Source organism: Leptonotus elevatus, chromosome 8 (genome assembly GCF_054856555.1).
Source record: "Leptonotus elevatus isolate MCC_2025b chromosome 8, RoL_Lele_1.0, whole genome shotgun sequence".
NCBI classification, from domain to species: Eukaryota; Metazoa; Chordata; class Actinopteri; order Syngnathiformes; family Syngnathidae; genus Leptonotus; species Leptonotus elevatus.
The window spans coordinates 2,046,683-2,074,650 of NC_141246.1; the positions used below are offsets into that span (position 1 = coordinate 2,046,683).

Sequence of the window (27,968 nt, forward strand, 5' to 3'; positions counted from 1 at the left end):
TTATGTTTTACGACGGTGAATAAATAATCGGCGCAATGGTTTGAAGTTATTACTTTCTGATAGCTCTTTAAGGAGGCAATCAGCGCTCTTTACATTTTCCACGTTGAAAAATGTGTTTTCGTCACATGCATTACTCGTATTTTATTGCCATATCATGAAATTATTTAACAACAACAACAAAACCTAATCACTTCTTGGTTTCGAGTCGGCCTTTTTGGCCAGTGACGCCATCCGATGGTTAGAGTGAGAATTACAATAGCACAACTTTTTCTCTTGCTTAGGACTTACTGCAGCTTTATACAAAATACAAATAATAAATGGCACTCAAAAAGCAATTTTCATTTAAAAAAAACAACTCGGAATTCAGCTGAGATTGTTACATGACATCCAAATAAATGGAAAACACAATTGGAGCTCCGTATAGTAATACATGATAATATAAAAATATATAATACATCACGCACCAACTTCACTTGTCTTTATTCTCATTGGTTGAAAGCAAGAACATCCAAAACATACATGTATACATTTTCAAATAGATAATTGGTCTTGTTTTAACATATTCGACAGGCAACATCACGCATGTCTACAGCTACACACTTGCATGGTATAAAGTACACATATGTATGTGTATATACTTTGATAGTTTGGTCACATATTTGTACTCTCATTATTATTATCCCCAAATAAATAACATCTCCTCACGCAACAGAATAGGTCGAGGCATACAGACCACCCAAAATGTTATCAGTCATCTTCTTTTCTTTTTCATTGTTCTTTTTCCCTGATTCTGAAATGCTCTAAAATAAAGTATAATTTTAATTTCAAACACTAACATACTGAACTGTTTATTTATTTACACTATTTATATATTTAGTTTAAAATGCAGCAATGCAGTTTCATACTTAGGCTGTTTTTTTCTTCTTTTTTTTAAAACACGTTTCTCAGAGGTTTTATTTGTTTTGGTGGACCAAAGTACCACTAGCAGGGCAGGTATTTTCACTTTTATCTTTTAAATGAAATCACTCCGTTTGTAGTGTGGACCAAAAGGTGAAACAACACAACAGGTCACTGCATCTATTTTGTGTTCACATAGAGAGTTGGTTTGAAAGTGGATCCAGTTGTTTTTCCAGATCTTATGGTGCCTCAAATCAACAGAAAGGCAATACAAGGCAAAGTGAATATGGCTAACTTTGTGTTCACATTGCAAATTGGTTTGAAAGAGGATCCAGTTCTGTTAATTGATCAATTTCAGGTATCATGAAGCCTGATTGTGCTTTAAGTAAGCCCAATGGCAATCCATCACAATTTGAATCTGGACCAAATTTGGTGTCAAATAGGATCTAGTTCCTTTTTTGGCCCCTGCGTGAATGTGGCTCGAGTCTGGAAATACAAAGCAATGTAAATATGGAACAGAGGCACCATCTTATCTGAAAAAAAACAATCCAATTTCAAACCAATTTGTTATATGAACACAAGCTTGTTTACATATGTCAACTTTAAGTTGCTTTGAATTGGCATTTGATTGACTTGAAGCCCTGTCAGAACTGAAATGGACTAAAGGGGGGTTGGGGGGGGAGTGTGAAAGACCTACTTTCAAACCAGGTTTGACTTTAGCTGTTATTAGAGCTGAATGGATCAGAATATAGCCAAGGATCCTTTTAAAAACCTGTTCCCCAATGTGAACACGTATTCCAGATTAATTTGACCTTTGTACTAACTTGAGCCCCAAAAAGGACACAATTCTCTTTCAAACCGGCTTGCAATGTGAACACAAAATGGATCCAGATTCCCTTTCTTTCTAAATCCCAATCAAATGAAAACCTACCAGTGATTGTGTTGGGACTTGTACGTTCCTACTGTACTTTACCTAAATAGAAAGTGACTAACAGAAGATCTGTTTCCCTCTCCAACAAAGTGATCCAATTTCCTGTCTATCTCTCAGTAGTCCTGACGCTGGTATCCAGCGGTGCCGTCAAAAACGCTGTCTGCCGCCTGCCCGACTCCTCCTCCTCCTCCTCCTCCAACTCCGCCCACCCCTCCACCCGGCGGGCTCTCCAGGTCATCGCCGCCAAAGGAGGTGTAGGGTCCACTGCCGGCCGCTGCATCCTGGCTGGGGTCCGTGTACTCCTGCGAGAAGAGAGCCGAGTCGGACCCCAGCTTGTACCTTTGGAAGCCCAGGAATGCCTGCGCCGCCTTGGGGAAGCCGAGCGGTTGAGTTTGACGGGAGAGACGATGCAAAGCAGATGCAAAATAAGACGACGGAGGTGTTAAAAAAGAGAGAAGAAGGAAAACATTGATTAGTTATCTAGAAAAGACGGCAAAGCTGATTAGTTGTTAGTCAGTGGCAGCAGGTGAGTTATTCCAGAGACGCTTTTTGACCAGCTCAGCATCTCCAGGCTGCGCCGGCGCAGGAACGCGTGATGCATTATTGAAGAGACGCAGCACCGCAGTGCATAAAATGTCACAAATTGTCACTTGCAAACTCTCCTTTTTTGTCCACAAGAGACACAAAAGCACGACTGCTCTGTCAATCAGTCAAATACGCATAATGGGACAAAAGTATAGGGACAGCAACAGGAAGCAAAAAAAATGAAGGAAACGCATTTGCAATGGCAGTCATTGTAATGTAATCGCTACCTTGCACAATAGAAATAAACACAACAATTAGTACTCATTTACACAAAGGAAAAAAGTCCACGGCACACTTGATGAGGCATAAGATGTGTGTCCCAATACTTTTGTCTATGTAATGTCTTCACTAATAATAACAACATCGAAATTAGAAGCCAAGCTCGTCTTTTGAAGAACAAAAGTCACGGAAGGGAACTATTGTAAAGCTTCACAGAATCATTTTATTGCAAATGCGTTTTGAGCTTTGGAAAATGCGGAAATGATCTACGATATAAAAAAAAAAGCAGCGTCAGACAAGCGGTTGGTGAGGCTGAGGTGGGAACAGCTTGGTGTATTCCTCTTCAAAGGACACGTTCTTAAACTTCTCCATGGAGAACAGAGCCTGGGCGCCCTGTCGGAACAACATGCTCGTCACACACCGACCACCAAGGTGAACACTTTTTTCAAACGCTGTTTTATTCCGTACGCTTGTTGACTTTTGGGGCTCTACTTATGTGACCGGCACATCTCTGCGTGGAGGTGGGTTAAACCCGATGTTGGTCATTTCGGAGATGAGAGCAGGCTGGCAAAAATCTGTGAGAGCGGTGACTGGTGAGTCGTCTTCAGTCATGGCCAGTCAAAGCAGCTTCTTTTATTCCCTTTAACTCATTTGCTCCCAAAAACTTGCAAATATGTTCTATTTTAAAAGATGTATTTATCCGTTTAAAAAAAAAAAATTTTTCTCTCCATGCTAGACATACAGAAGGCTTCGGTGCAACCTCTGAACTGAAGAGAATGCTTGAAGCAATGGTAGCTATTACAAGAACGGCCAACAGGTGGCAGCAGAGTATAAGAGAGCAACCAGGACCATGTTGCAAAAAGCTCTTTTACCCACTGTTTTAAACAGATTTGTGAATAATGATGAAACTTAGCTATATTCTTTTTTTTTTTTTTTTTATAGCAAGAGCAATGATGATGACATTTCCGAATGAACAATACTGAGCTCTTAAAAAAAAAAGAAAAAAAAAAAGAAACTTAGCTATATTCTAATGCTAATTGCTGCAAAACGGAAACAGATAGAAATATACTTTTTTTCCTGATGAAAGAAGAGACTCTAATCTTTCTTTTGGTAGGTGCCATGTTTTTATGGCAATAGAACCACAATATTGCAAAATCAGTCAAAATCCAGTAAAACAGTCCGGAGCGAAGGGGGTTGCTTCAGTGAAAACGGCTGGGAAAGAAGTAGTTAAATGCGGCGCGCGAGTCATGCAGTGCTATTCGAGTCCCGATATGATGGACGCGCACTTGCTTCGTGACGTGGGCACTTGAAGATCGCGTCTTTAATTGGCTACATTCTGCTCACGTCACAGTTCATGGAGGCGGATGACTTTCCCTACACATGTGGAGATTTTTGCTCGGAAATATTGAACACATTTAATATTCTTAGGATTGTCGGTGATGAAGCAAGGTTTACGCCGGCATCTGTGACAGTCTCCGAAAATTGCGCCCTCGGTGGCAAAGTCGTGAATCAGTCACTATGCAACAGTGGACCACAATGCAAAAAAAGTCAATTGAAAAATGGTGGCGCGTACCCAAGTGAAGATGGAGAAGAAGGAGAAGGTGATGGCAGCTCGGGCGGCGTCCCCGCGCTCCCTCAGCGGGTCGTCGTCCTGGTTGGTCGCCTGCCACTGATTGGCCAGGAAGCAAAAGCCAACGAACCACATGAAGGACCAGAAGGCTGCAAACAGGAAGTGACACAAAAATATGTATGACCAGTGCATTTGCTACCTGAACAGGCTGCCGCAAAAATAGAAAGAAAACATGAAGGTTTAGAAAAAAAATCTGTAGGTTGACTGTCACAAGGATGCTTTAACATGTTGAAGCTTATTTTGGTCAGTAGGCTGCCCGTTGTATTTGCTACCTAAATGGGCTGTGGTAGAAATAAAAAAAGAAGTAAATAAATGTATTAATTGGTAGGACTGACTGTCACAAGGCTGTTTTGAGATGCTGACATGGTCATATTTGTAAGTATGTGTTGCCTAAACAGGCTGCATCAGAAACTTAAAGGAAACGTTATGGTTGGAAAAAAACATTACTTTAATGTATAGGAATAACTGTCAAAGGGTTGATTTCACATCAGTTAACATGCTCATATTTGCCAGTAGGCTACCGAATGAATCGACTGCCTAAATGGGTTGCAGTAGAGATAAAAAAACAAAACAAAAACCCCCAGAGTGGACTAAAAATGTCTGCATCTGCAGAACTGATTGTTATGAGGGTGCTTTCACATGTTGGCGAACTCTTATTTCTCAGTAGGCTGGCCAATGTATTTGCTGCCTAAATGGGCTGCAGTACTGATTGCAAAGAAACAAAGAGAGAATTTCATCTGTCGGACTGTCAATCTGTCAATATGACATGCTATTACAGAACGTGTCAAGACGCCTGATTATGTATTTTCTGCCTAAACGGGCTGCAGGAGAGCTGTAAAAGAAAGTGGATTAAAATGTGTTTTGATCAAAAGGACTGATTGCCACAAGTGTTCTTTCCCATGTTGAAATGCTCACATTGGTCAGTTTGCTGACCTATGTGTTTGCTGCCTAAACGGGCTGCAGTAAAAATCAAACGGAAACAAAGAAAAATCATCTATAGGACTGTCACAAGGCAGCTCTGAGACGTTGACATGATCATTTTCGTCCGTAAGCTTTCCAATGTGTTTGCTGCCTAAATGGGCTGCAGTACTGATTGCAAAGAAGCAAAGAGAGAATTTCATCTGTCAGACTGTCAATCTGTCAATATGACATGCTATTTATTACAGAACGTGTCAGGAGGCCTGGTTATGTATTTTCTGCCTAAACGGGCTGCAGGAGAGCTGTGAAAGAAAGTGGATTAAAATGTGTTTTAATCAAAAGGACTGATTGCCACAAGTGTTCTTTCCCATGTTGAAATGCTCACATTGGTCAGTTTGCTGCCTAAACGGGCTGCAGTAAAAATCAAAAGGAAACAAAGAAAAATCATCTATAGGACTGTCACAAGGCAGCTCTGAGACGTTGACATGATCATTTTCGTCCGTAAGCTTTCCAATGTGTTTGCTGCCTAAATGGGCTGCAGTACTGATTGCAAAGAAGCAAAGAGAGAATTTCATCTGTCGGACTGTCAATCTGTCAATATGACATGCTATTTATTACAGAACGTGTCAGGAGGCCTGGTTATGTATTTTCTGCCTAAACGGGCTGCAGGAGAGCTGTAAAAGAAAGTGGATTAAAATGTGTTTTAATCAAAAGGACTGATTGCCACAAGTGTTCTTTCCCATGTTGAAATGCTCACATTGGTCAGTTTGCTGCCTAAACGGGCTGCAGTAAAAATCAAAAGGAAACAAAGAAAAATCATCTATAGGACTGTCACAAGGCAGCTCTGAGACGTTGACATGTTAGTTTTCGTCCGTAAGCTTTCCAATGTGTTTGCTGCCTTGACAGGTTGCAACATAAAAAGCAGTGGACCTTCACCTGATGACGAACCTTCGCCTGATGAAAGTCTACTTATCCCAACACTACAAAAGGCCACCGATGGGCTAACAAATAACTCTGGTTTCTCGATGTTCTTCAGTCGCATATCTGCTGCCTAAAGGGGGCCGCATACCTGACACGCCGATGTCGGCCAGCACCGCCTTCTTGCGGTCTTTGACGCTGCTGATCTGCGGGAAGTAGACGTCCAGGGCCAGGAAGGCCACGCAGCACAGGAAGGCCATGGAGCCCATGAAAACGCCATAGTTGCAGGCATTCTGGTTCTGGTTGAAAATGCAGTACTCCTGCACTTCGTCGGGTCTGTTTATGTAACCCTCGTTGGCGATGCAGCCGAAGATGACGATGGAGAAGAGCTGCAATGGCAGGAAAAGATGCTCACTACGCTCTAAAAACAGTTGGGTCCAAATTTTTGGGTTAATTGAATAAAATACAATTGAATTCGGTCAAAAATGAAGTGACCCAACCTTTTGATTTATTTAGTCCAAAATAATTGGGTCACATTAAATAAATAACGGCGGCACGGTGGCTGACTGGTTAGCACGTCCGCCTCCCAGTGCAAAGGTTGTGAGCTCAAGTCCGGGCTTGGGCCTTCCTGGGTGGAGTTTGCATGTTCTCCCCGTGCCTGCGTGGGTTTTCTCCGGGTACTCCGGTTTCCTCCCACATTCCCAAAACATGCATGGCAGGTGAATTGGACACTCCAAATTGTCCATAGGTGCGATTGTGAGTGAGTATGGTTGTTCGTCTCTGTGTGCCCTGCGATTGGCTGGCAACCAGTTCAGGGTGTACCCCGCCTACTGCCCGAAGCCAGCTGGGATAGGCTCCAGCAACCCCCGCGACCCTTGTGAGGACAAGCGGTACAGAAAATGGATGGATGGATGGATGGATAAATAAATAACCAACAAAGCAACCCAATTTCTTGGGTTGTTTTGTGGTTTATTCATTTGACCCTACATTTTGGGTTAGTTGAATAACACAATTTAATTTGGTCAAAATAAGAACACACCCACATTTTTGAGTTATTTAACCCAAAATGTTGGGTCAAATTAAATTAATAACCCACAAAGCAAACACAATTTCTTGTTTTTTTCCCCTTCTTTTTGCTGTTGTGGGGGTATTTATTTGACCCAACTTTTTGGATTAATTGAACAACCCAAAAAGTTGGACCAGTCACTTTTGGACCCAATTTTGGGTTATTTCTGACCCAATAATTTTTAGAGTGTAAGATATGGCTTCGACCGCCACAAGAACAAGTAGCAACGACTCTTGTGTCACGATAAAAGCGCCATTTAAAGATGGGTTCTGTTGTTGTTGTTGTTGTGCTAATTTATTAGCTTTGGTGCGGAGCTATGGAAACAAGTCACATGACTTACCACTTAACCAATGAAATGGTAGAATTGGGTTTCTAGCCCGTGCGAGGTGACATATTGAGCTCGGCTTTTAAAATAGGGTTATGACGTAAATAACATTACATGACATATTTACTCAATAGGTAACTACATTATATTATGTAAACACGCAACTGGAATCGCATTGTACAGTTTGTTGTTATATATTTGTATTAGAAAAGCAAGGATTCGGGTTTCAAACAAGCGTTAGCCAATAGCCACATCTCAATACTGTAGTCAGTGTAGTGGTTTACCCAGCTGCTCCATGTTTGTATGTGTGTGTGTGTGTGTGTGTGTGTGTGTGTGTGTGTGTGTGTGCGTGCCACCAATGATATGGACACAAAAGGAAGACACACAACAGAGTTTGTGTTGAGGCCGCGTGTCACGCTGCATTCATATAATTTGAGTTTGTAGTACGACACAACGCGGAAAACGTTTGAGGCTTAGATAGAGACAAAACATGTGATTTGTTGTTAGCTTAGCCGCTAGCGTTAAGCAACGACAATGTACCGCGCCACTTCAGGCCAATGGTTTCTGGGGTTTCAAACACAGGGTAGGGTTTCAGACAAAGGGTTGGGGTTTCAAAAGAGTTTTATTGTTTCATGATAGGGTTAGGGTTTGAAAAAAAGTTCAAATTAGCCAGGTTTAAGGTTTCAAAAAACGTTTAGGTTTATAAATGAGGGTTTTAGGACAGGGTCAGGGAGTCCCAAAAAGATTTATGACCGCAAATTAGGATTTCAGACAAAGATTAAGGTTTAAAATACAGATTACAATCCAGGATTATAGTTTTAACCAGGGTTCCAGCCCAGAATCGTGGTTTCAATTTACAGTTAGGATTTCAAAGTAAGGTTTTAAGGTAGGTTTAGGGTTTCGAAAAAGATTTGTGGGTTTCAAGTCAGGGTTAGCGTTGAAAAAATACATTTAGGTTTCAAATGAGGGTTTGAAGACATTTCCTCGTCTCTCGTTCCTCACTGGGCGACATTTACCTGCAACCTTTTTCATTAAGGGGCGATGAAGACAAGGTGATGAAGACGAGGCGAAGAGGCGATTGGCTGAGGGGCAGCGGGGGTGCGGAGGAGGCGCTATTTATAGAGCGGCGCTTGCATCATCTCCCTCATTATGGGACACTCGCACGCACGCACGCACGCACGCTCGCGCACGCACACACACGCACAAACATGTAGCAGATAGATAGATAGATGAAGATGGAGAAAGAGTACAAGTGGATCTGAACAGGCATTTTCCCACCAATCAACACACAGCCTCCGTCTAGCCCCGCCTCCTCCCACCGTGCCTGGCAACACGGGTCAACCTACCTTGAAAAGCTCAAGCTTAAAACCACCTGAAATCCACATTTGAAAGCATACCCTTTGCTTTAAACCGTCATTTGGAGCGCTAACTTCAAATATTAGACCTGCCTTAATAACCCATATTTCAAACCCTAATCAATTAAAACTCACCTAAAAAAAAAAACTAAAACGCCTAATTAAGTTTTGAAACCCCAATCAGAAATGTAAACTTTGCTGTAGAAACCATAACACAGACTTGAAGCCTCAACTTGAAACAGTCACCGTGGCTTGAAACCTGAATTTGAAGCTTTAACCTTAGCCTAAGAAAAACGGAGTCTCTCCTGGAACCCAAATTTGAAACCCTCACTCTTGCATAAAAACCCAAATTGGAAACCCGAACCTTTTCTTGAAACCCTAACCATGGCTTGAAAGTTCAAACCATATCTTGAGACTGTAAACTTAGCTTGAAACCCACATTTGGAACCCCCAATCAATGCTTGAAATCTTAACCCTGGTTTGGAACCTTAATTGAAAACCCGGACATTTGCTTGAAACCCAAATTTGAAAGCATGGCTTGAAAGCCTAACCCCTTTTTAAAACATTTTCTTGAAACCTGACCCATTTCTTGAAACCTTATCCTTTCCTTACCCATTTGCTCATAACATAAAATTTATATTGCAAAACTGTCATTTGAAATTCTATCTTAAGACCGTAAACTTAGCTTGAAACCCATTTTGAAACCCCAATGTAAAAACCCTGTCGATTCTGTAGACGGCGTCTGTGATGTTGAATATTCGTGAGCAAACACATTTGAAACCCTAACCCAGGCTTGGAACCCTAACTTTGCGTGCTTTTCCGGTTGGTTGCGACAAACAGCGCTCTGATTTCCAGGCTCAAGCAAGTCGAGCGGGAAACCCAATGAAGGCGGAGGCAACGTTCTGTTTCTTTTGCCGCTGTTCTTCTGCTCCGATGTCACGCGCACAAACGAGGATTGCTTCTGGCGTGACCTACTTAGTGGGCTTTAAGAAAACAACAACCCCCCCACCCCGCCCCGATTCGTCCACCATCTTGTAGGTCACAATTGTATTTGGAGTCACATGGTCAGGAGTGCAGATTGAAAGAGTTTCGTCTTCAAACCCTCATTTGAAAATCTGATCCCGAGCATGAAATCTTCACACTTGAAACTGTAACTTGAGACCCCAACCCAGACCTACCCCCCCCCCCCCCTGAAAAAAAACAAACCCTTGTTTAAAGCCCTCAACTGAAACGCAAAACCCCGACTTAAAACACTGACAACCTTTTCCGAACCTCTAACATCCCTAGCTTTCCTGAATGCAACATTCGCAGGCTGCTTCCTGCTTCCTGGTGGACGATACAAACAAGACGCACGTTGCAATTTCTACTCAACCTGCACGTTGGAACTAAACCGAGCCGACGCATTCCAGGTTTGCGCTAAGCCGAGCATGTGATTTTTTTAGTCGAGGCCGGCGCGGTCGCATTGGGCTTTTCTTTCACTACAAAAAAAGAAAAAAGAAAAAAAAAAGCAGCATCTAAAATCACAAGACCCCCACCGGGGATGAAAGGAAGTCCTGTGGAGGACCACATGAGGGCTTTCTGTCTTGTGACCGTCAGGAGGGATGGACGCGCTTGTGTGTGATCCTTAAAACCCTGCCCTTGGCTTGACATACTCATTTGAAGCACTAACATGAGACCCTAACTTCTGCTTGAAACCCTAACGAAGACCCAAATCATGTTTGAGAGAATTAAAAACTGATCAAAATAACAAACCTGCTCTAAAAACTAAAGTAATTTGAAAAACAAAAGCCAAAATGTACGGAAGAGGATTCGGGCCAGTGAAGAGAGAAAAAAAAAAGTTTGGCAGGATTCTGACTTTTGAAAATTCTGACTCAAAAGTCAGAAATCTCACATTAAAGTCTGAATTTTGAGATTAAAATGAGAATTCTGACTTTAATGTGAGATTTCTGACTTTTGAGTCAGAATTTTCAAAAGTCAGAATCCTGCCAAACTTTTTTTTTCTCTATCTTCACTGGCCCTAATCCTCTTCCGTACATTTTGGCTTTTGTTTTTCAAATCAGTCAAAGTCAGAATTTTGAGATTGAAATGAGAATTCTGACTTTAATCTCAAAAGTCAGAATTCGGACTTTAAAGTGAGAATTCTGAGAATGAAGTAAAAATTCTGCCAAACTTTTTTTTTTTTCTCTCTTCACTGGCCTTAATGCTCTTCCGTACATTTTGGCTTTTGTTTTTCAAATCAGTCAAAGTCAGAATTTTGAGATTAAAATGAGAATTCTGACTTTAATCTCAAAAGTCAGAATTCGGACTTTAAAGTGAGAATTCTGAGAATGAAGTAAAAATTCTGCCAAACTTTTTTTTTTTCTCTCTTCACTGGCCTTAATGCTCTTCCGTAAAAATGAAATAAAAACAAACCCCTATTCTAACCCTGTCACACATGCGCACACGCACACACACTCGATTGATCAAACAACGGCGTCGGGGCCTCCTGCGTGTGCGGCAGTGCTCTTCGCAGTCGAATCGTGTGTTCCAACGTGAGCACACAATGGACACGCTTGGCATGAAAAACGCTTGTTTGAGAATGTGACGACCTCACAAAAACGATACGGCGCGTAGCAAAGTTGCAGTGGCAACACAATGTGAGATTACACACATTGCCCCATATGAGGAAAAAAAAATCGTTATCGGGTCCAAATTATTAACACCACAAGGTCTTTGACTGTATAAAACGGAAACACGCAAAAATGTTTTTCTCCACTTTCAGATTTGTGTCAAGGTCCAAATTGTAAACATAACAAACCCTAAACCTGGTGTAAATTGTAAACCAGGATTGGAACCCAAACTTGAAACTGTATCTTGGAATCCCAACAATGGCTTGAAACCCTAATTTAAGGTAAAGGGAGTCTCTAAGAACCATGTTGCAAGTTTTAGCCCACATGGCTCAGTTAGCACTAAAACACCATAGCACCGGCGACAAACATGCAAATAGCGTTGCGTGGCTAAATTCCGGCATGTAAGCGCTAACTAACGTTAGCACGCACCTGACAGAATGTTGCTGCACTGCGCCACTGTTTGCTTTTGGATTTATCCTATGGCTAATCCTTTTCAACTATCTATGCATCCAAAATATGAGATGAAATCAAATATTAAATACTAATTATACTGCTTTGCACCCCTACACTAAACACAACAAAACAAAAAATAATGGAGCAGTAGACAAAAAAAAAAAAAAAAACATGAACATGATGAAAATATTTAAAATTATTGGAGATAAATAATACAAATGTGAAAATTTGACATAAATAACATTAACCAAAGAACCCAAATATTTTTACAATTTTATTTAATATTAGAAAAAAACACTAAAATATTAGATGAAAAATACACAAATATTTTATATGTGAAAAAAAATCCAGCTGAAAGAAACTATAAGACTTCACATTTGAATTCATCTAAGATATAATTTATCTGCTCCGCTAGGCGCTGCTGTTTTGGTTAACAACGCGTCTGACAAAAGAAGAAATAATCCATCTCAGACTCAAAGAGACAAGGACAAACAGCCTCTAAGAAATCCACATCACACTCATAATCCTTCACGCTTCATCGAGCAGTCACATGACTCCTCAGCACCAACTAAGGTTTTTTTTTCTTTTTTTTTCGGTGTTGACTCAAAACACACAGAATCTGAATTTAAGACAGTTGTTGTAAATGTGTCAAGACCGCTGGTCACATTATAAAAGATCAAACTCACAAATTAAAAACATTAGCGACATGATCGCATGAGATCCAAGACCACAGGGACCATCTCATTATTTTTTATTCTCGGACAGGGGAAACAGTTTCATCGTGACTTCAATGGCAAAAAGGAAGAACAAATCTACGTCTTTATGTCTAAATTAAATTACACACTGTAATTATAGCCAATATCAAAATCTGTACAACAAGTCCGTCTTTATAAAGGTAGCAAGAACGTAACACCACAGGGACACAACTTTTTTTTTTTTTTTAATTCCAGAGACACAAGAATGCTTCCATTGTGACTAAAATTCCCAAAATGAAATTAAAAAAATCATAAAACGACCTCTTTGTGTTCATTTTTCCATTCAAAGGTTAGCTAGCAGGCAACTTCCTGTCAAATCCTGTAAGGCTGTCAGGACATACTATTCTTTATTCTGGTTTTGGGGGGAACAGTTTCATTGTGACTCAAACGACAAAAAGAGAACGAAAATGAATGGTAGCACGACATGTTTGGGACATTAGCAGACTACTTCCTGGTTCATGGAATTATGAACATTAGGTAAAAAAACAATTTTTTTAAATTCTGGGGATATTGTAAAAAGGAAAAAATAATCATAAAGTGACATAAAGGTATTTTGTGTTTATTGTTAGCTAGCAAACTACTTCCTGCTTTGTGGAATATAACGTAAACAAATTCATTCATGTAGAAATTAAAAAGGCAGGTTTGTACCATTTGAAGCCTGGAACGGGGGCACAATTCCATCGAGATTCTAATGCTTATTTTATTTTATTTTTTAAGTAGAGAAATATACGAGTTAGCTCGCAGGCCATTGCCTGGTTCGTGGAATGACATAAGAAAATGGGATACGCCATTTTGTGTACCGATTACTGTATAAATGTGGTTCTCAAATGTTATCAAACAGGCTGAATCAGTGTGGTTTCATAAAATGACATAAAACTATGGGACTTTGCGTTTTAGGTTAGGTAAATTAGTAGAGGGGCGGGGGGCACGGTTTCAGATGTTAGCTAGCTGGTTATTTCCTGGTTCATGGAACGACAACAAAGGGACGTACCCTTTATTGCACGAGACAAAGAAAATCCATTTTTTTATCGTTCACATTAGAACAACATATGTGACTTCTCATGTCAACAGAATGTGTCCGTGAAGTGACACGCACGCACACAAATCTCAAGCAATAGAAGTACAGAGCAACAAAATCCCTGCATATTTGTGGTTGAGCATTTGAGAATTGCCTGTTTGAGTATTAACCCATTTAATTGCTGAATGTCAAATATATAAAAAAAAAAACAGTTTTGGCACCATATTGTGGCATCTTCCAGGCAATAAGCCAACATGAGGGGAGGGGCTTCATCTAATGAGGCCATAGCCTTGTCTAATAGAAAATAGTGTTTTGCCGCCACCTTGTGACATCTACACGCAATTTGGGATTATAGTGCGCGCCAAAGTTAAAGTCCTCAATTGATTTAAAATACAACATACAATATTTATGACTATAGTATGAAAATGCCCCATGGAGGCTCCACTTGGTCTCTCCCATTCTGCCATGTTTGTTTACTGCTGTCCTTCACTGTCACAGTAATTCACAATTCTAACGACCATTTATGGGGAGAAATGAATTATTTCAAAAGCACATCATATGCTTAGCCTATATAGAACTCACCCACGACACGATGCGTAGAATCGTCTGAGGCTGCTGGAAGAAGGTGACCGGGTCGAAGGCTCCTCCGGCTTTCCCGGCTCCGTATGCCTGCATCCCCTCCATGGCGCCCCCACGCCTGGCTTGGTCCTCTCCTGCCCGGGCTCGCTGCTGGATCAAGCCCCGGACAAATCCCTCGAATTCGCACCCTCACGCTCTTTTCTTGTTTTTGTTTTTTTTTGGTTATTTCTTAATTGTGCTTTGGAGTTGATTTCACCTCTAATTATCCCCGCGCTGGGCGAAACGTGCGCGCAATGGATGTCTCCCCCTCTCTACAGATCGCGTGGACGCGCAAGCCGGTGTCACGCCCGGGACGCGCAAGGCGGGCGCGCGCACGTCCTCACATGAAGTCACGCGCTCCCTTATTGACGTCACCGTTCATAATTGCCCTATAGGTTTTTGTGGTTTTTAACAAAGGAAAAGTGTAATGAAATGTATCGCATAAATCAATACATACTATTAATAACAAAGCTAAACCATTAATAATTTCCATAAATAAATCGTTACCGACAGGTGTATGTATGTACGCTATAGTTTGAGCGTTCCCTGGTGGTCTTACTGGATAACGGCAATAGCGAGTTGCCCCTATGTATATGTAAGTCTTACAGTATTGAAGATAAACCGTCATGAATGTCATAGTTATGTCAAGAAGATGAAGACTCGAAAGGAAGTGTAAAGACGATTTAGCCTGGCAGCCAAAACTAAGGGTATAACAAATAGTGGTCAATGTCTTAAATATAACCAATGACGACGCACCTACGCGTCTACGCAAGCTTCAACGTAACCAATGAGACGTCTGACTGAGTGGTTGCTAGGAGACATGTCGCCGAGGCGTATGGAAGAAAATACGATTGAAAAGCATTAAAATAAGCATATTTGGGAATAAAAAACTTTATTCTGCCCCATTTGTCATGGTGAGGTTGAGGGCGAGGTGTCTGCTGGTCGGTACGTAGAGTTTAACTTGTTAAGCCTGTTGTTATTTTAGCCATGCAGAAGTTAGCAATGCAGCGGCTAACAAGCTACCGTGCTCGTAATTTGGCTGAAGTTGGGATATGTTGTACTGGTTTACTCAACATTTACACTATATCTGCTCTAGTTTGTGGTTTTCTTTGATCTACATAATTTTTTTGAGCCAAAGCACAAATTTTGAAATTGAAAAAATGGCACGGCACACCATCAAACGAAAATGTCACCAATGATGAACTCGTCTAATTAATTATAAATACACTTTGTCAGTATGAAATCTGGGTGCCATCCACTTCAAGAGCTCGTCACTACAATGTCACTAGTATCGCTAGATGAAGAGAGACACAATATTTATTTTGTAGAATGGAATTTTGAGAGTGTGTAGCCAGCCATTTTGTATGATCTTGTTCATTTATTCATCCCGATAATGTCTTTGTGTGTTTGTGCACAGGTGATCCAGCAGTAGGCAAAAGTGCCCTCTCGCAGATGTTCCACAGCGATGGTACTCTCTTCCAGAAGAACTACAGCATGGTGAGATCATGTTATGTCATCCCTGGGATTAAATAGTCAACCTGGATTTAAGAGTGCCCAATTTGACAGAATAATGTCACTTCAATTCATTTCAATGGGGAAAATTTATTTACTATATAATTGTATTGATTCACAAGCTTGGTCATGGAGCAAATTCATTTCATTTCATTTCAAGTCAAGGTACCACTTCTACATGAAATAATTCCACAATTATGTACAAACAAACATAATAAACCCCTGCTCATTTGTGATTCACTATTCGCGAACTCACCTACTTGCATTTATTTTTTGGTGGAACCTAACTGACTATTTGCTGAAAAACTCAACTATTCGCGCTTCCTGTAAACAGGCCAGTGGCTAACAGATGGTAAAGTAGTAATTCATATTCTTACGAGTTACGACATGACAACATACATGTCATTGTCCTCACACTTAGATGATTTTTTTTCCCCCCCAAATCAAATGATCAATTTGTTTGTAATAATAAGATGAGTTTGAAATGATTTTAAATTTATTTGGGAACATCATTTGTCGTACATTCAAGGTTTAAACTATTAATATTGTTAATTATAATTTACATATCAGTAGTGGTGTCTGCCATAAAAAAAAAAGTTCACTCTTTGCTTTATCCAAGCAAACAGGGTTCACTGTACATAATATAAATGTCGATTTTATTTTATTTATTTATTCATTTATTTACAGCTCAGTGAATCCGATAAAGTGTCCTCAATCAGCCTTCCAAGGTCTCGCCGAGCTCAGATCACTGGCGTGCACGACGACATAATGAGCAAATGAATACCCATGCAGTTGATGCTCATCTGCATTATTTCTGCTAATTTTACACCGGGGGAGGCAAGCGTGTCTTTAACCTTACGTTGATGTATTCAGTCAATTTAAATGGCAATGTTTTAACGAGCTATCGACTACAAGCGTAAACGCTTGTTTAATGTAATCCAACCCAAATCTTATCACTACACCCGAACCCTTGTTCAGACCTTTGTCTTTCCCTCTGCCTCCGAGACGTCAAAAGCAAACTGCTGGCTTCAATAATCCCGTCTCTCGTCTTTTCGAGGCTTTGCCATTTAGACCAGTGTATTCCGCTCACGTCCTCCTTTTTTGTTGAAAATGTCAGGCGGACCGTTAGTGATATTCCCAGTGTATTTTCCAGTAGCGAGGCCCTCATTGGCATTCCGGAGAGCGGCTTTCTGCACGTCAGTGTAGCTCATTAGAGCGCTACCGCAGTGTGTGTCCATGTCTTTGCGTGTGTGTTAAACTGACTGGGGGAAAAAAAAGCAAAACCTGGATGGCCTAAACCACACAAGTTTTTGAAGGTCAGGTAAAGGTTGTTAGCCAACTGGTTGCAGTCATTTCCGCTATAGCAAAAAAAAAAAAAAAAACACAAGTAGTTGATGGCACACCCACCTAAAAATGTGACCATGAACTATTAACCCATCCATCCATCCATTTTCTGTACCGCTTGTCCTCATAAGGGTCGCAGGGGTTGCTGGAGCCTATCCCAACTGGCTTCGGGCAGTAGGCGGGGTACACCCTGAACTGGTTGCCAGCCAATCGCAGGGCACACAGAGACGAACAACCATACTCACAATCGCACCTATGGACAATTTGGAGTGTCCAATTCACCTGCCATGCATGTTTTTGGAATGTGGGAGGAAACCGGAGTACCCGGAGAAAACCCACGCAGGCACGGGGAGAACATGCAAACTCCACCCAGGAAGGCTGAAGTCATTTCCGCTATAGCAAAAAACAAAAAAAAAAACACAAGTAGTTGATGGCACACCCACCTAAAAATGTGACCATGAACTATTAACATTAATGTCATTTCAAACTCAAGCTTTTTGCGTATAAATTAGGGTTTCAACCCAGGATTAACACTTCGAGTTTGCATTTTGAAATGAGGTTCCATGTTAGGGTTGCCTGGGTTAGGGTTGTAATTATGATTTTAAGATAGGTTTAGTGTTTCAAGCCATGGTTCTGGTTTAAAAACATGGGTTTTAGGGTTTCTGAAGATTCAGTCATAACGTCTTTTTTGCGAACAACCCAACATGGAAATCTAGTCTTTTCAGCCGATATGTGTTACTTCATCATACTTCCTTGACACCGATGTACACATTTGCCATGACATGTGGCTTTGGTACCATCTTGTGGCATCTTCAAGCTTTGCAGAAAGAGCACCCCCCCCCCCCCCCCGCCCCCACAAAAAATACAAATACAAAAAATTAAGATGTGAGTGTTTCAGTGAACAGGATCCATTGAAAAATGTGTGAACAGGTCAAGTTATGAACTGCAACCACTTGCGGGATTAATAACGACAACGGAGACTGGTCAGTAATGGAAGCAGTGGATGCTTTGGCGCTGCCCGGAAAATTGGCATTTTTTTTTTTTTTAAACAACTTTCTTTCTTCTATCCTATCTTTTATCCACTTTACTTAGCTTATTAATTACGAGCGTGGTTGTGTTTGTTTATTTGACAGACAACAGGAGTGGAGCTGCTTATCAAAAGCGTCAACATTCCCGAGAGCGGTGACAGCGTGGTGAGCCTGCTTTTTTTTGTCTCTCTCTGTCATATTTAAACGCCTGCTGCCACGTCGATGCGACAAAGACACGTAATATGCCGTCGAAATGCTCATGCTAGCACGGGACGCTAAAGATGCTACACAGTGATGAAGCCATGAGGACCTCCGCCGAGCGCGAATCACCGTTTGGTGTTTGATGGGCGTGGCTTTGTGAAAAGTGGCTGCTAGGAAACATTCCACAGGGTTTCAAACACTGGTTACTTCAAATTAGGGGGAAGGATGTCAAATGTGGGGGCAGTATTAAGGTTTACAGCTGGTTAGGGTTTTATATTCTGGTTTCAAGCCAAGTTTAGGGTTTCAATCTGAGTTTGTGTTTTAAAGTAAGATTTCAAGACATTGTTGCGTTTTCAAATCAGGATTTCAAGTCAGTGCTAACTTTTCTAATTTGGGGTTTCTGAGTTCCCGGGTTTTAAGACAGGTTTGCTGTTTCAAGTCAAGATTAGTGTTTTAAATTTGGGTTTCATGACTGAGTTTAGGTTTGGTTTCAAGACAAAAACTATGGTTTCAAATCTACAGTGCATTCAGGTTTCAAGAAAGGATTGTGGTTTTAAATCGGCGTTTTAAAGTAGAGTTTCAAGATATCGTTTTAGGGGTCAAATTAGGCCAAGTATAGTCTTTTTAAGTTATGGTTTCAAGACAGGATTTGGCTTTCAAATGGGGGTTTCTAGCCTACAATCGGCTTTCAAGCCAAGGTTAGTGTTAAAGTGGGCTTTCAACTCTCCATTAAAAGTCTCTAGAGCAGGGGTGCTCAAGTTCGGTCCTCGAGAGCCCCTATCCAGCCTGTTTTCCATGTTTCTCTCCACTAACACACCTGGTTCATGATCAGATTCGTTATCAGGCTTCTGCAAAGCTTGCTGATTAGCTGGTCATTAGATTCAGCTGCGCTGCAGGAGGGAAACATGGAAAACAGGCTGGATAGGGGCTCTCGAGGACCGAACTTGAGCACCCCTGCTCTAGAGTAAACCCCAACACTGGTTAACCTTTTAATGTGAAACCCCAACACTGGCCAAGGTTAGCGCTTTTAAATATGGTTTCAACTGGTAAGGTTAGGTTTCAAATGAGTCAGGCTTCCAAATCTGGAGGCACGTGTTTAAACTAGTAGCCTGGGCGCATAGAACATATTGTAAGGATTTTTTTTTTAAACTTGACTTACCCTTTAATGTGTTTAAATGAAGCTTGTCAGCCATGGTTTGAACTTTCGAAATAGGCTTTGAAAATAAACTACTGAAAAATGTGAACCCAATGTGTTCTTGCTTACAGGAGCTTTACATCATCGACTCTGCAGGGAAGGAATCCTTGGTGGAAGCCAATGAAAAAATGGTGAGACACAAAACACAGACAACGGGCTAATGTTATTTGAGATCTTTTTATTACGCTAATAGGATTGTCCATCCTCTCTCTCTGTGTAGTGGGGGGAGCTGTCTCTGCTGTGCCTGGTGTTTGACCTGACCAGCCAGCGCTCCTTCGGCAACTGCGGTCACTGGATGGAGAGGGTCCGCGCCCACTGCAGGAGTCTCCACGTTCCTGGTAAAGTCGGCTGACCAAATGTGCGAAAGTCGGCCAAAAAAAGCGAGCGATGCGGCCGAATCCCCGCTAGGGAGCCAATCAAAATGCACGTAGCTTTCACGCACGCGGAAAATACCCAATGTAGGGTTTTAAGATATCGTTTGAAGTTAAGGTTCAAATTTTGAAATGGAGTGTCAAGTTAAACTTCCAAACCCGTGTTAGTGTTTTGAAGTAGGGTTTCCAAATAGGGTCAGGGTTTAGAATGAGAGTTCCGAACCAAATGTTAGACTTTCAAGCCTGGATTTTAATGTAGGGTTTCAAGATAGTCTTCAAGTGTGGCATTTTAAAGTAGGGTCTCAAGTTAGGGTTTCAGGCATGGGTTAAGATTTTAAATTAGGCTTTCAAGATAGGGTTAGGGTTTCAAAAAGGGTTTAAAGTCTTGAGTTGCCATTTTTAAGTTGGGTTTCAAGGAGAAGTTGGACTTTTCAAGTTTGTGTTTTTTAACAAGTGGGTAGGATTTTAACTAAGAGCTTCAACCCAATGTTATGTTTAAAGTTAGGGTTACAAACACAGGTTAGGGTTTCAAGTTTGCGGTTCAAGCCAAGGTAAACGTTTCAAACGCATCTTTGGGTTTCAAAGTTAAGTTTTTAAATACAGGGATGAATGGTTTCAACCAGGGTGAGGAGTGGTCACACATGGACAAGTACCATCCAAGTGGCCACTTTTTATATCTGTACTCTGCGTAGCCAATTCATATCATCCACCTCGGGAGGTCTGCTTGCAGTTTCTTATAAATGTTCTTTGCGCACCATGACCTGACGCATTGAAAGGGAATTTGAGGAGCTGCTTCAATTGGCGGCGGATGAAGTCGGCTCTGTTCACGTCCACAACTGCGCAAAATACTTTATTTTTATTTTTATGTGTCACAGCTTGCATGGGTCTGTGAAAATACCAACACTTCATCTAGCCTGCCCCTGCGTAGACTTTAACCGCATCTTGCACCAGACTTACATTAGGCACCAAATTACAGCCCATGTTGTTTACCAATCACAGTATTAAAGAAACCATAGTTGCTAAACGTGCCAGTGTTTTGAAGTAGCGTTACATGTTTGGTTGTGTCAGGGGTTCTGGTGGGCAACAAGTGTGACCTGTCAGCCAGGAGGGAGGTGCAAACGGCAGTGGCCCAGAACTGGGCCCAAAGCCAGGGACTGGAGTACCACGAGACCTCTGCTGTGAGTGCACACAATCTACAGCCACATCATTAGGTTCATCTGTAACATCTAATCTGGATCAACATATTCCAAATTGTTCCTACATTCATAATGAAGCCATTTTGTATTGTGCGGCATCTCGAATGTAAATGTAAAGCGAAGGTTGTGGCAGTGTTGGTTGACATGTGATGTCTGTTGCAGAAGGACATGGAGAACTGTGACGCCCCACTCATCAGCTTAGCCCGGGCTTTTCACACTCTCTACCAGGAACGCAAAGAGGCCATACAGAACCTGAGTCCAGGCTAGACACACACACGCGCGCACACACACACACACACACACAAATAATATTTTGATATGAACGCTAATTAAAAAAAATTATATATGTCAAATGTTTTTTTCCGCTCTGTGTTAATGCTGTCCCCATGAGGGGCCGGTCGCTACCAGAATCTCTCATGGAGTAAACTCAACTTTTTCATATGACAAGCAAGGACCTAATTGGGTTTAATATTTGCGATTCAAGCCTGCATCAGGGTTTCAAGTCAGCGGTTTAGAGTAGGTTTTGAAGACAGCGTTAGGGTTTCACATTCGGGGTTCAAGCCAAGGTTGGAATTTCAAGTTAAGGTTTTAAAAAGTAGCCTTTCAAAACTAGATGAGGGATTTAATTAAAATAGAACTAAGTTGTCACCATCACATACAGTACAATTTAGGTTAACTGTGCAGTTTTAGTCACAGAGCACTTTTAACATCGTCATCAAGTGCAAAAAAAAAACATTTCAATCTAGGAATAATGGTTGCAAATTAGGGTTCAAGTATCGACTTTGTAAGGTTCAAGTTCAAGGGTTACCATTTTTAAGGGTTCGAGTTTTTCAAACATGGGTTACGCTTTCTACTTGTTGTTTGAAGTTAAAGAAATGGTTCTAAACAAGGTTATAGGGTTTTAATCCAGGGATAGGACCTCGCTCGTTTCCTTTTTCTTGTTTTAGTGAAGAAGAAGAAGTTAGCCAATTTTAAATCACTTATAGAATCCTCTCTTGGAATACATGTCGGATAATGCCAAAGAAAAAAACAAAGCACAGTATAAATCCCTACATACTTATTAAAGTGAGGTCTCGTGAGATGCGCTGAAGTCTACGCATTGGACCAATGAGGTTCCACCGCACTCGTATATACAGTATTTATGTAGAGCCCACTACGCACATCACACTAATTATCAGTAAAAACAGCAGCCATCCGTGGAGTGGTAGAAAATCCCGAGTCACAAATATGGGATCTTTTTAATAAGGTGCCAACAGCAAGTGTGGGCTGCTTGCCGCTTATTGCTTTTGGGAGACTTTCCTAATTAAATCATCTGCTCGTCCAGCTCGGACATGACAGGCCGACACTGAGGACATTGTTTGCCTCATGGAGAGTTGAAAATACTAGAATGGTTTCAGTACTGATCGTACACTGGTTAAGTAGCGTACTTGTTCATTTGTGCATTGGTTACACGAGAAGAAGTCTTGCTTTGCGTTGTTGCTGGTCAGCATTTACGCAGGAAGGACTGACCCTTTTTTTTTTAATTTTTTTGTATTTCGATCTGAAAACGAACAGAAAGAACGAACGAGACGTGGATCGAAAATACAGCTGGTGTACATTGATGACGTTCTTGAGCCTCCGCTCCAGTGGTGGGCAGTGTGGAGCTGTTTGAGTCATCCTCTCTGGGCTGCAGCCGCCTGCACAGCACCCCCTACCCCCCCCCCCCGCCCGCCCTCATACCCTCCTCCCCCCCTCTGCTCTGATCACAGCAGCAGCACTGCAGAGAGACATGCCGCCGCTGTGATCAGTGCATAAGGGGGGAGAGAGCGAGTGGGCCGAGGCCGAGACGGGAGGTGTACAATGCAGCAGGCCGCAGAGAGGAAACCCGCGCTGACATTTATTCCGCAGCTGAGGGCGCCTGCCGCTTACAGGCGGAGAATCGGAGATGGCGGAAAAAAAGAGATGGAGCTTGAAAACAAAACCAGTTTCACCACAGAAAACATTATTTGATGGTCGCCATCGTCAAAACAGTCACAAATTTAACCTTAATGTCTGCAGGGTCGCCATGCATGTCTGTAAGCAGCCTTAAATTAGATCTTCCATCATGAAAGCATCAATTATCCTTAAAAATGTACTCAAAAGGTCTTAATGGTCACAAATTTGAGAAACAACACTTTGTCGCATTGCCATACCAGGTCTTAAACATCTTAATTTTGAATTCCTTAAAGTGGGATTTGGTTTGGTTTGATACAGCACAGTAAGTTATATTAAGCATTTTTTTGCCATTTTCAACCCGCACTGTCGCAATTCTCGTCATACTTTAAATAGTGTAGCGGTCACAGAGATAGCTGAAGTCTGTGACACTTGAACTTTGAATCATTGGTCTAACAAATGCCAAAGATGTGTTAAACACAATTGTCGTCTAAAATCGGATCCAAATGGTCTTAAAATGGAACTTTAAAAGGAACCCCGACTTTTTTTTTTTTTCAAGAGCTCAGTATTGTTCATTCGGAAATGTCATCATCATTGCTCTTTTATTATTATTATTTTTTTATTATTATTATTTTTTTATATATATATATATTTTTTTTTTGTGTGTGTGTGTGTGGGTGAGTATGTGTATGTGCGTGCGTGCGTGTATTTGTTAGCTCACCAGAAAACCTATTAGAAAAAATCTCATACCGTTCACCTAAACCGAACACCAGGAGACCCGAGGAAGGACCAAAGAAAACCAAGGAAGGCGAAATCCAGCACCGACCAGACACCCCCCACCAGAACTCCTCCCCCAGCCCAAGAAACATCCAGACCCCAACAAATCCAAAAAACATAAAATCAGGGAGGAAAAAGAAAAAGAAAAGAAAAAAAGGAACCCCGACTGTAATGACAAGTTTGCTCAATATGATTAATTTGGTTGTTATTCGCAAAACTATGAGAATCATTTATCAAAAATCATTTCCAGTTTAATACATTTTGTAGAAACGTTTTTTTGGACATATACGTAACCATTGTTATAATATATGACGTAACGACGTAGAATGGCGGCGGGAGTCTGCTGAGCAATGTGAAACGTCTATAAAGAACGCAAGGTAAGCCTCCGTAGCATTCCTTTTTTTTGTGTTTTTTTTCTTCTTTTTTTTTTTTAAAAAGCATTCCTAAAGGGACAAGACACTTCACACACACGTTGCCGCCAGTGCCACACACACACACTACTTAAGTTGTTTACCCGCCACCAGAGTGTGAATGTGTGAGCGCACGAAGAATGCATCCACTGTCAAGCGTCTTTTGAGTGTCCCCCAAAAAAGCGCTATATAAATATAATGCATTATTATTATTATTATTATTATTATTATTGTTTCTTTAGGAATGCTACTACGAGGCTTACCTTGCTTTCTTTAAAAGGCGTTTCACATTCTACGTCACTACGCACAGAATGCGTTGGTGACGTAAGTAACAATGGCAGCGTACGTCCAAATAAAGTTTCTACAAAATGTATTAAACTGGAAATTATTTTTAAAATATAAATCTTATTGTGGCGGCACGGTGGCTGACTGGTTAGCACGTCCGCCTCCCAGTGCAAAGGTTGTGAGATCAAGTCCGGGCTTCGGCCTTCCTGGGTGGAGTTTGCATGTTCTCCCCGTGCTTGCGTGGGTTTTCTCCGGGTACTCCGGTTTCCTCCCACATTCCAAAAACATGCATGGCAGGTGAATTGGACACTCCAAATTGTCCATAGGTGCGATTGTGAGTATGGTTGTTCGTCTCTGTGTGCCCTGCGATTGGCTGGCAACCAGTTCAGGGTGTACCCCGCCTACTGCCCGAAGCCAGCTGGGATAGGCTCCAGCAACCCCCGCGACCCTTGTGAGGACAAGCGGTACAGAAAATGGATGGATGGATGGAAATCTTATTGTTATGTTAGTAACAACCAAAATGAATAATATAGAGCACACAGTCAGGGTTCCTTTTAAAGTCTGAAATTTGACTTCTTAAAGGCAGTATGGTTTGGCGCACTACAGTAAGCATTTTCCACCTTGAACTGTCTCACTTTTCAGTACAGTATTATGGTAAAATATTTTTAATTCCATTTTCTAAAATGAAGGCCTAAATCGTGTTCAAACAAGACACACAATCTTCACGTTCGTCATTCAACGGTCTTGAAAATGCCTGACATTGAGGTACCAATACAGCAGATCTTAAATCTGATACAAGTGGCCAAAAATGTCTTACATTTAACGTTAATAAGCCATCAGAAGATGGTTTTGCCTCAGTTTGGTGCGGCACAGGCATTTTTCGGCATTTCCAACCTGCGCCGGAAAAAGGGACACTTTCTGACATTTGTAGGCAACATGGCAACTTCAGCAACAGTCTTGTCTTCTCATTAGACTTGTTTTTCTCATTCATTTTTTTTAAGACCACGCAGAGACACGTTGTGTTCCCTACAGGGGGGTTCAATGTTTATTCATCATCAGGACTTGATGCATCCAAGTTCAAAATCATTCAGTTTTGGCACCTTGAAAGACATTACGCTTGTTCAGGTTTTTTTTTTTCTGTTTTCTTTTAAATTTGTCATTTACAACAACACAACGCAAGAAACCAAAGAACAAGAAAAGAAAACCCAAAAATGAGACAAAATAAGACTACTATAATAATGATATTAATAAGGCTGTGTGAGTTGGAAAATAAAAACCTAAAGGATGAAATGAAAAGCTCTTCAAAACTTACTCTTTTTTTTTTTATACGTAGCGTCATGAGGCCTCTGGCCCCTAAATGGTCCACTCAAAAAAAAGAAAACAAAAAAAAGAATTCAAGAAATAAAACGGAAAATAAAGACACAGTACTGTAACATTAAGTTCTACTTTGTCACGCCTGCTGCCTTTTATATGGCATCATTGTTCAAAAACAAGAGGTTCCTTAAAAGCAGATTGGATGATTTGGATTTGCATGCATGTAAATTCATCTTTTTTTTTTCAGTTTTGTTTTTTAATTGTTTTTCGGGGACTTCATCTTGTCTGTCGCATTGTCCACAGTTGTCATTTCATTCATCGGCTCAGAAGTTCACCCCCCCCCCCCACCCGCAGCAGTTCATTGTTCCTGAACAAAGATGGCAGCCAGTCTTTTGGCAAGGCCAAAAGGTTGTCAATTTTTGTAACCTTTTTGTTTTTTTGCTGTAAAAAATGCGTTATTACTAACCGACACAAAGCCTTTTTCCCGGACAAATGTCTCATCTGGGTTCGTTTCCGTTAGCATCTCTCTTAGCATCGCTACTTAATTTTTTTTTTCTCTCGTTATGCCAGGAAAGTCTGGTCATGATGTATTAACAGGTATACTCGTATGTTTGTATGTTTAATATATATCATCAATACATGTTTGCTTTTTTTGTTTTTTGCTTTTTTTGCGGCCTCTTGAAGTTCTCCCTGCTAAAATCGCACACCGCAGTGGTTCACAGTATTTATGCAAATCAAGAAGAACATCGAGAAGATAGAGAAACTAAAGAGACAAACTGGGGATTGTCAGAGGAGGTTGGGGGCAAAGCCCATTTTTCACCAGACCGAGGAAGAGTAAAAAATATAAAGTTGGCCTTTTGGATTGGACAGACCATCCCCAGATCCCTCTTTTCACCCCGCCCACCCCCGCCCCTTCGAACCTTTACAAACATCAAATTGATAAACAAGGGTAGATGGGAAAAATCATGCATGTTTCTTTTGCTTTTATGCATTTTTCCCGCTTCCGTCAAACAGAAACCAAAGTGCCAGACCCTTCGTTAGACATTTTCCCGCCACATCCCCCCCCCCCCCCCCTCCCCGATGTCGCCTTTTTTGGAAGTGTCCATCAGTCTCATACGGGCGTGGTACGTCGATTGGCGGGGTTGCTGGAGTCTTTCAGGTCTTTCTGGATGCAGTTGTGGACCTGCAGGAAGTTGTGGTCCCTCTCCGTTGAGTTATAGGTGGCCGTGGGCGTGCCCGTCTGGCCCTTGGGCAGCGTGTACATGGACAGCTCGGTGGACGGTAGCGTCCCGAAGGCCTTGAGGCCCACCGGCGAGGCTTCGCGCGAGTGCGACGGGTCGGTGGAGCGGGACGAGGAGCGTGAGCGGCGGCGGTAGCGATAGCGGTAGCTGGGGATGCGCGTGATGGCTGCGCCCTGGAGGTAGTCGGCCGCCCGCACGCCCACGCGCAACTCCCGGTGGCGGTCGATGAACATGTGCACGGCCAGCACGCCCACCATCTCGGCCATGATGAAGGAGAGCGCGCCAAAGTAGAAGGACCAGCCGTAGGAGTAGCTGTTCTTCTTGGAGTCGCTCTTGGAAGGATCGCCGGCGTTGGCTGATATGTACACGATGATGCCGATGATGTTGCTCAAGCCTAAGGCAGAAGGGGGGGGGGGGGGGGGGGGAAACGGAGATCAGATGAGGCCAATGAAAAGCTTGGACGCGACACGGCCAAAGGCGTAGCATCCTTGATGACGCGATGAGCACCAATGAGATATCGATCTTTAAACGAGCACCTTTTTGGTTTTGGGGTGACAACCTCGAGAGTCAAATACCTTGGCTGACACTTTGGGATTAGTTGGCTCGCTACTACCTACGCCGTCATAGGTCTGACGATGTGTAACGACCCTGAAACTTCCCCTGGAATTTAAGCATGAATGTCTATATCCCTGGAACCCTTCCTTTAACTAACCCTAGAAAAAAAATGGCCCCTAGGAATGGACTGGAAGCAAGTGGGAGAAAGACACTCTTCCACCAAGAAGCACAGTTTGATTTGGTTCATCTTACATTTACAACGTGGACAATTTGTAAAAGGTACCAAAATAACAGAGCCATACCAAGTTTTGTCATTCTTCTATTGATTAAA

The 27,968-nt window shown here is 41.8% G+C and overlaps 3 protein-coding genes across 4 annotated transcripts in view; 1 reads left to right on the forward strand and 2 right to left on the reverse strand.

The window, feature by feature from the left end:
* Positions 1-463: 463 nt before the first annotated feature.
* syngr1b (synaptogyrin 1b) lies at positions 464-14,623 on the reverse strand. The gene is made up of 4 exons (XM_086082177.1): positions 14,262-14,623; positions 6,250-6,487; positions 4,206-4,351; positions 464-2,196 (listed from the first exon to the last, which is right to left on the reverse strand). The coding sequence occupies exons 1-4, from the start codon at positions 14,361-14,363 to the stop codon at positions 1,942-1,944; spliced, it is 741 nt and encodes a 246-aa protein (XP_085938303.1). The 5' UTR covers positions 14,364-14,623; the 3' UTR covers positions 464-1,941.
* ift27 (intraflagellar transport 27 homolog (Chlamydomonas)) lies at positions 13,032-26,878 on the forward strand. 2 transcript variants are annotated; one of them, XM_086082179.1, is made up of 7 exons: positions 13,032-13,138; positions 15,715-15,794; positions 18,287-18,346; positions 19,649-19,708; positions 19,798-19,915; positions 21,017-21,126; positions 21,307-26,878. In XM_086082179.1, the coding sequence occupies exons 2-7, from the start codon at positions 15,750-15,752 to the stop codon at positions 21,409-21,411; spliced, it is 498 nt and encodes a 165-aa protein (XP_085938305.1). In that variant the 5' UTR covers positions 13,032-13,138; positions 15,715-15,749; the 3' UTR covers positions 21,412-26,878. The 2 variants fall into 2 exon arrangements, with proteins under 2 accessions (XP_085938305.1, XP_085938304.1); XM_086082178.1 differs by lacking the exon at positions 13,032-13,138 and adding an exon at positions 14,917-15,242.
* cacng2b (calcium channel, voltage-dependent, gamma subunit 2b) overlaps positions 25,545-27,968 on the reverse strand; it is a 43,241-nt gene continuing 40,817 nt past the window's right edge. Inside the window, exon 4 of the mRNA XM_086082176.1 lies at positions 25,545-27,476. Coding sequence (XP_085938302.1) covers positions 26,953-27,476 — 524 coding nt within the window. The 3' untranslated portion in view covers positions 25,545-26,952. The remainder of the gene's footprint in view (positions 27,477-27,968) is intronic.

What these genes read in the sequence shown, in the direction of transcription:
- syngr1b (XM_086082177.1), bottom strand. Translation starts at nt 14,363, where the DNA reads ATGGAGGGGATGCAGGCATACGGAGCCGGGAAAGCCGGAGGAGCCTTC. An exon ending in TTCTACGCATCGTGTCGTGG is followed by an intron (nt 6,488 to 14,261) that starts GTGAGTTCTATA and finishes CTGCCATTGCAG; the next exon opens with CTCTTCTCCATCGTCATCTT. An exon ending in TCTTCTCCATCTTCACTTGG is followed by an intron (nt 2,197 to 4,205) that starts GTACGCGCCACC and finishes GGCTTCCCCAAG; the next exon opens with GCGGCGCAGGCATTCCTGGG.
- ift27 (XM_086082178.1), top strand. Translation starts at nt 15,209, where the DNA reads ATGGTGAGGTTGAGGGCGAGGTGTCTGCTGGTCG. An exon ending in CCGAGAGCGGTGACAGCGTG is followed by an intron (nt 18,347 to 19,648) that starts GTGAGCCTGCTT and finishes TCTTGCTTACAG; the next exon opens with GAGCTTTACATCATCGACTC. An exon ending in TGGAAGCCAATGAAAAAATG is followed by an intron (nt 19,709 to 19,797) that starts GTGAGACACAAA and finishes CTCTCTGTGTAG; the next exon opens with TGGGGGGAGCTGTCTCTGCT.